The sequence below is a fragment of the Stylophora pistillata genome, chromosome 4, assembly GCF_964205215.1.
Source record: "Stylophora pistillata chromosome 4, jaStyPist1.2, whole genome shotgun sequence".
NCBI lineage: Eukaryota > Metazoa > Cnidaria > Anthozoa > Scleractinia > Pocilloporidae > Stylophora > Stylophora pistillata.
The window spans coordinates 31,270,296-31,278,451 of NC_142522.1; the positions used below are offsets into that span (position 1 = coordinate 31,270,296).

Consider the following 8,156-nt stretch of genomic DNA (forward strand, 5'->3'; position numbering starts at 1 on the left):
TGATTCAATGTATATCACTTTCACGTACATGCTAATTCGTTTAGCCACTGGAAGAAGCTGACCGGACCCCCCACAACTCACCCGCGGAGTAAATTTTAAATTCAAATTCACTTCCTTTTAGAACCTACAGGGGAATACCGGAGGAAGTTTGACGATTTTAGGGAAAATCAAGAAGACTCAGTCTGCTACTTTCACCTTATCGGACGGCTTTCTACTGAAGAAAGATGAGTAAAACACATGAGTTTATAGTGGACAGCTGTCATTGTAGTTGTCACAGTAGAGTGAACTCAGTCGGTAGCTGATTATTACTATTATTCCGCTTCACGCTCACCTCATTTAAAGCAATGCGAACGCGCTAACGTAACCGAAGGAGACTTTGACGACGCTTTGACGAAAGGCCAATGCTCGAAATGTCAGCTTAAGAAGTTCCTTACCGTGGCTAAAACCATGTGTTGATAGACCCCTAACTGACCCCGTTATGAATGAAACTGTCGAGGAAGAGCTCAGCAAAGTTGCTCATGTTAAACACTTGTCTGTATCCAGTAGAATTAGTTAGAGCGTGGTCAGACGCAGACTTCCACACGTAACACTCACGCAACGTTTCGGACTACGCCGAAAAATCCGAGTGTTTATGTCGTGTAATATCTATGATTGATGTCACAAAACAATTTCCATTTTCGAATTTCTTTGTCTTAGTCAGTAATAAAATAAATAAAATGAAGATACTTAAGGCCTGGCGTTATTGGGTGACTCTGATTTAAAGGCAGTTTGCAAACAGTTCCAATACAAATATTTGTCCGCTTAAACAATGGCTTGGTGGTTGTGACAAAGAGTTGGTTGACATCAGAGAAAAGATTTGCATATTATGAACTGCATCACTCAAAGTTTTGGAAGAAATTTCAGTCTCTCCTGATATAAGAGAAAAAGAAAACTGTGTTTCAGGAAAGTTTATAGTTGTTTTTTTCTAGTTTTGAAGATCACAAAAATTAACGATATCAATTAAGATTGAATTTAAGTATTATTTTCGTCAAAGTCTTAACTTTGAAAACTCACTCTTTAAAACCGTGCATTGTGGCCATAATGAGTTGTGGGCAGGTGTTGAAATAAACTTGAATGAATTACTCAGTTGATGTAGGATGTTTCTCGGTGAAAGGTTCACTCACAAATGTTCGCTCATAAAGAGATCTCTGTCACGAGGCCAAGAGAAGATTCCTGTTTTCTACTTTAACACTTTATTAGTCTACAACCTAACTTTACAGTGATATCTTAAACTTCTGAAAAACCTACGAAATCTCACGATCTTGAACCTTACAATAGTAGCCGATTACGTCAGACCTACTTCTAAAACACTATTTTTATCAGTAAGAACATTCTAGACGCTAATGTAGAAATATCCTTAAAATAACTCAACAGAATGTTCTAGAATAAGGAGAAGTATCCAGCACAGCTTATAAAAATAGTGATGCGGTAATTCAATGTTCTAAATTGTTCTCTTGATTTCTGGAAACTTCGTTACAATCTCTCATAAGGTTCGCGGACCGACCCGTTCCGAAAACGCTCGCCATTTTTTGGTGTGGTCTACCGCTAAGGCTGTGTGTACATTTTATAAGCGTTTTGAGCTTATTATATACAGTATCTGTGCTGACTTTGCACTGCGAAAACATCTCTTCTTCCGCCATTACACCACGCCAAGTGCTTATCAGTCAAAACGTCGCGTGCGTCAGAGTCCGACCGTAGCGCATGCGTGTTAAGGACTTGACTGCGATTTGCAACCGAACGAAAAAATTTCAACTCGGGCGTTTCCTTTAAAAGGCCCGAGTAACAAGCTGTATCAATTCTTAGCAGTTATGAGAACGAAAGCTAATAATAACGAATTAATGCTGATTAAATAAAGTGAGAGCTCTTCAATCAGTTTGTTTTAAAAGACACATGAGTAAACCATAGACAAATACGCACTTCTCGATCACCTTTTCATCAGTTTATACCTACGATTTATTTTACTTTATGTTGTCACTGAGTTTTGCTAACAATTTAATGTAACTTTCACATACGGATCACGTAATTCAATGTATATCAGTTTCAGATACATAATTAATTCGTTGAGCGACTTGACTGAGGTAGCTAATTAAACACCCCCTCAACCCACCCGCGGCTGTAAATTTTTAACTCAAATTACTTAAGACAAAAGTTGTCAATTTCTTTCAGAAACCTACAAAGGAATACCGGAAGAAGTTTGACAATCTTAGGGAAGAATCGGGAGGACTTATAGTTTCCTTCAACAAAGGTTCTGTGGACCTGCTACTCGTACCATTTTTGACGGCATTCTGGATGACACTTTGACGACACTGACGAAGGGCTAACGCTCGAAACGTCAGCTTTATAAGCTCTTTACGGTGGCTAATGTACATTACCAGCTCAATTCATGAAACCATGTGATATATATTAAACCCACTCACCGACGTAGCGCCACAGTCTCTATAGAAGCTTACCATCTTTACCGTATGGAACTGTCGAGGAAGAACTCAACAAAGTTGCTTATTTTAAACTTTTTCTTTTTCGAGGGATATAGCTCACTAGGACTTCTTACCGCGGTGTCCTGAAATGGCCTCTATGTAGCGGTTTGAAATCCCGCGTTGAACCCGAGAGAGTGATGGCAGTAGATATTTTTCAACGTTCTTAGTGTGGCTGTGTATTCTGAGCGGTCGTGCTTCTGAGCGGTCTTGCTTTGTACCAAATGCAAACTGCTCTTCAGCTGTGCTGTTTTTCTTCGGATACTGACAAAAGGCAGTGCACTTTGGATTGATTATCTGCAGGACGGTGTAGCCGTCACCTTGTAGCCGTCAACTTGATCTTGGGTTTCATACTTTATTGCTTCTTTTTCTCTGCTTTCTGCATCGTTCAATCCTCCCGAATGATTCTTTGATATAAAATCGTGGCTCATTGTTTTTCAGCCGCATCGATTTCAGACTTTAAGCTCTTCGTTGTCAAGCTTCTTTGACATTCGTGACCCGTTCGGCAAAAGAAAAGGACAACATGAAACCAAACGTTCCTCCGCAGGGAACATAGGGAATTTAAGCAAACCACGACGGCGACGGCAACGAGAACGTGGAAAAACAATAGATCTAATTGGCAGAACAATAGCCCAGCAGGTGCGTTTTTAAACTTTGTACGCAATTCTTAGTCGTCCTTTGCAAAACAACAACGTGAAATCACCAAAATTTGCGTCGTCTGCGAACCGAAACCGCGGCGGCAAATTATTTTCATTTACATTTGGAACTCAACGCTACTTTTACGCGTTATGTTGAGTTTGAGGTCTGGCGCCCTATGAGACGGTAAGCACATGCAGCCATTTTCGAAATTCTAACTAAAAGTAGAAACTCACTCTTTAATCGACGTCTTCCGTGGCGTTGCCTTCGTGACTGCTTAAGTTCCCTCATATTTGAGACAAGGAAAAAACTTCGCTGGATTTCAGGTTCTGGAGCCGGTCTTCTTCCTCGATAGCAGCTCGTGTGAGACATTTTTTTTGCCACTTCGCTAAAGGCATTTTATTTGTGAATCTAGCATCAACTATGATTTTGAAAATCTTGGATCAGTGGAAATTATTAGTCCTCCATTTCAAAGGAGGGGCATTGAGATATCTTTCGATTGAGTTACGTTATTCAAGTGAGGTAGATTTGCTATAATCTTCGCCCTTTTTCGTTCTGGCTTCTGCATAGAACCTGCGTAGATTTTGATCTAGATGGCCAATTTTCTTTGCCTCAGGCAGGGTTTGAATTAACAAATGGTAAACACCACAGCGTGCAGCATGCACTATTGAGTTATGGATACATGCGAGAGGTTGCTAAGCACGAAAGAAGCGTAAGAGTCGCGCGAGGCCATAGCCGAGAGCGACTCCAGCTTCTTGAAGTGCATTCATAAGTCAAAAATGTTCACTGTTGCGTTTACCATTTGTTTCATAACATAACATTGATACATTGTAGCAAAAGAGTTTTCTTTTATTTAACAAATCTAAAGTGACCAGAAAAACAACCGCGCGCGGAAAACTAGTCTTTGCATTTGCTCACGTCAGCAGCGTGCACCCATGGGCAAATGGTGGACGCTGAATTCACCAAGCAGAGCGCCTGCTTTACTTTGGTTATATTATAACATTAAATGGGGTTCGACGGTTGCAAACATTTTGCTTGGTAGCTGGAGCTTCAACAACTCATTTCATCATAATTTTAGCACCATTAAAAGCCTATTAAAATGGGCGAGGTTATCGCTGAGAGTTACTTTTACGTTTTGTGATTCCCAATTTGTGATTTCTTTCGTCTCTTTTGAGTGCCGTTTTTCTCCAAATAGTTCGTTAAGCTCGCTTTCGATTAAACTTGCAAATTTCTTTGCAGGTGGCTCAGGAAATGGGGCATTTCTGGGGTATTTCTGGGCCATTTCTGTCTCATTTTCCGACAACTGCGAAGATATTTCCGCATTTCTGGCAAAAGAGACTTCGATCATTATCTTCTTTAAGAGACAATTGTATGCGAAACATCTGTTGACCTGGAAAAGTTTTCTAACGTCAGCAGAGTACACCCATGGGTAGATAGTAAACACTGAATTTATGATTGTAACATAATACCTGTTTCAATTTTTAAAGGTTCTTTTCTTTTGCAGCATCTTTAATTTTGAGTTGTCAGGTTTTGAAGAACAGCTGCCTCTAGTAAGACCTTCCCATTGGTTAGATCTGAGTGTACGTGGAGAGAAAACAAAAACTGAGATATGTTAAACAATATGATGCACTTTTGGGTGTTTACCAAGTTGAAGCTCTACGGCGACTGACTGAATTTTCCTATCAATTTTATTTAACTACCTTACCAACTCGGAGATCATGAATACTTTGTGCGCCGTTATTTCAATAGCTCTGCTAAATTCGGTTTCAGCGTGTATTGATGGTAAGTTTTCTCATTGATGTCCCACTTTGGTGAAGTTTGTTTAATATGCTACAGAAATTGGTTTCGTCTTTTGTAAGATGTTCAGTCAGGCAGCATTCTGATGATTATCTCGTCCCTAGGTCATGTAAGTTATTATTTAACAATTATTCGCCGAGGGCGAGGAGAATATCGTCGAATAATCCTCGAGACGAAGTCGAGGGGAATATTCGACAATATTCACCGAGCCTGAGGCGAATAACTGTTTCAGTATAATTCAGAGCTGAACAACAGAGAAATCTCTAAAATCATAACATTTTAATAACATTTATTAACATTTTAGTTGAACATCTTATATAAACCGCGCGGAGCGGTTTATATAGCGTCATATAAGGAACCGCTCGACCAATCAGATTTAATTTCTGGAAACTCTTTGCTCAGCTCTGAAATTATACTAAAAAGTAATATCTTTGTCCGTAGTCTGGGTCTATGTTTTATATAAGTCTCACCCTCCCAACTCTCTTAAACATCAGATCACTTAACGATGCTTTATTATTTATTATTACTATTTTTTTTTTCATTTTGAATCCATCGTTTGCGTGATTTGCATAACATTTCACTTAATATTGAAGGCTTTAGCGTGCCTTTTTTAATTAATTTTTTATCTGCGCAAAAAATAGCGGAGTTCCAAATGAAATTTGAATGAGTGAGTTTTTGAGTGATCTAGGAGCTTTTCGAATGCAATATTAAACCATATGAGAAGTCATACACGTTAGCGATGAAGGTGGAAATCTGTATAACGGGTGGTCTGACATGTAAAGTTTTTTTTTTTTCTAAGTATATTTATGAGCGTATATTTTGTTATGCAAATGAAAACGCGTTAAAGCAAGCTGAGAATAGTTTCTATTCAGATTTTGTTCGATCTATTCTGACGTAACTGAAGACTTCAACGACTGCCTTACAGGCAATTGCCGGATAATAGAATTCTCAAGTAACCTTTCCAGCTTTGGAAAACGCTTGATTAATCACGTGATAAGAACAATACCGGAAATGGACCAGGACTTGAGTGAGTGGCAGTGTTACCTGGATCACAACTGCGTCAGCATAAACTTACAGTTTAATTTGAAGGAACGCAACGAAACTGCGAGTTGAATAATTCAACTTATAATGAGCATCACGAGGATTTTGAAATAGCAGAGGGTTACTTTTTTAATATGGCGAGACACCCAACGCATCTATCTTTCCTTTACACAACAGCGAACATTGTGGAGCTTTTAAAACCATGATAAAAACGCAGACAGGGCCATCTTAAATCACATATACCTCGGACCAACATTCGGAACTGATGACATCCGAATAGATAAAAACGACCATGACCAGTCAGTCGCAAATTTTAGTAATGATTACTTTCCACCAAATAATGTCACTATTCAAAACCCCCAAACCATATTGGCAGGTGTTCTATATTTTGAGCCTGACGAGTTTGAGGTGTTCTACTTAGAAAAGAAAACCCAACCGTAGAACAAAATCGACTCTCAACATATATTACAACGTTGCTTTTTTTTTGCAATAAGTGGTTATTAGTTCAAAGGTGAATACTGCTCTCAAGGTTTATTAAAAGAAGGTCTCAATTGGGTTAACTGTTAGCCGTAAAAAAAGGGGAAAAAATAGCCGTTGGTCGTAAAGAACAGAAGAGAAAATGATAATCCTAAGTATTATCATTATTTTCTCTTAGGTATCATAATCATTTATTGGTCTAATATCTGATTTATCGTGCAATGCTGGATTTGAAAATTCAGTTATTTCCAGAAACAAATAATGGGTAAAGTTTGAGTGGTCGTCTTGAATCAAGTCACATCTTTTCCTCAAACCAATTACTATCGATGAGAATTAAATCATTAGTTGGTGCTAGTTCATCAATATAATTTTTAATAGGCAAGTTATTTTAGCGAAAAAGTGTCAAATACTCGATCGGTTGATTAATATAAGCTGCCCTATTAGATTGTTAATATCGACGAAAGCCGTTCACCGTTTACAGAAGTTACCTTTAACAAGGAACATGGTTGAACAATTTTAAGTACGTATTAGGTCACGATAAGAGTTCCTTTTTTTGTGGAACCCATTAGGATAATCAATCAAATACTATAAATAAATTCTTAATCATACATTTAACAATAAACTGAAAAGTGAAATCAGAGCGGCAACCAGGAGCTTGGAGCTGAAAAACTTAATCAACCAGTTGATTATACAGAAAATGTTCGTGCGAAGAGACGGCATTCTTTTGCTGTTTTACGTTTGTTTCATACATTTTTTACCAAGTAACTATTGCATACATTTGAAATCAGTTAAGAATTAATAAAAAACAAATTCCTTCATCTTCTATAAATAACTACATCTAAATTTGCGATGAGGACTACGAGTGCAATTTCACGATGACACGCATCCAACCGCGTTTTTCTATAGTGGCAGCATAATTTGCTTGTCAAGAAACAGATCACAAATGACGTCCAAATGTGACAGGAAGGAAGAAGTGGTTTGCGAGCCTCACCATGGACTTAGGCGAGTTGAAAGTAAACAATTTCACATGTTTACTACCATTACTACTGAGTTTCGTGCACCACTACTTCCGAGTTTCATGTACATGCTTGTCATTAACAGCTCAGGAAGGACTTAAATTGGCACATCAGAATACGATTGTTCTGAAATTAAAAAAACTTAAACTCAGTGAAGATTAGTGAAGTGCCAGTTTTCCTCTAAAATAGTTAAAAATCTCAGACACACTGTTTTAAAAAAACAAAAGCAAAACTACCAGGAATAAAAATCAATAATCCTGGATTTTCTAGAAAATGTCTAGTTTGGATGAAAAAATAAAAGCCCAGCAGCGCCCCCTTCCCCTCCTCAACCCCCCCTTCCCCCGTGGCTCTGTGATCCGTTGAGTTGGGCGCCATGTCCTCTTGAAACCCTTCCACGCCACAGCCAACAATGAAAAAACAATTATGATGATTACATCTGCAACAATACATCGCCAACTTCAAATGTTCGACCGATTTCTGGCCAAAACAGTGAAGGAGATACTGACCCAAAATCAGACCAAAGGGGTCAAACACCAGTGCTACCCGTATACACACGTTATGTAATTGATAAGAGATTACCCTTAGAGATGCACCTCAACCTATAAATTATTCGAAGGTCCTCTCTTTTCCAAACATGTGGTTCTACAAGTGACCTGCTGATTACTTTGAAGTTTACCGC

The 8,156-nt window shown here is 38.5% G+C and overlaps 1 protein-coding gene across 4 annotated transcripts in view; it reads left to right on the forward strand.

The window, feature by feature from the left end:
• The first annotated feature begins 4,688 nt into the window (after window positions 1-4,688).
• Window positions 4,689-8,156, forward strand: part of LOC111335915 (uncharacterized) — a 23,529-nt gene continuing 20,061 nt past the window's right edge. For 3 of the 4 annotated variants that reach the window (XR_016000865.1, XR_016000866.1, XM_088759231.1), the window contains exon 1: window positions 4,689-4,928. Coding sequence is in view for 2 of the 4 variants with exons in the window: in XM_088759231.1 (XP_088615357.1) it covers window positions 4,865-4,928 (64 nt within the window). In the remaining 2 variants the exon portion in view is untranslated. The remainder of the gene's footprint in view (window positions 4,929-8,156) is intronic. The other variant, XM_022941913.2, reaches the window with a different exon arrangement.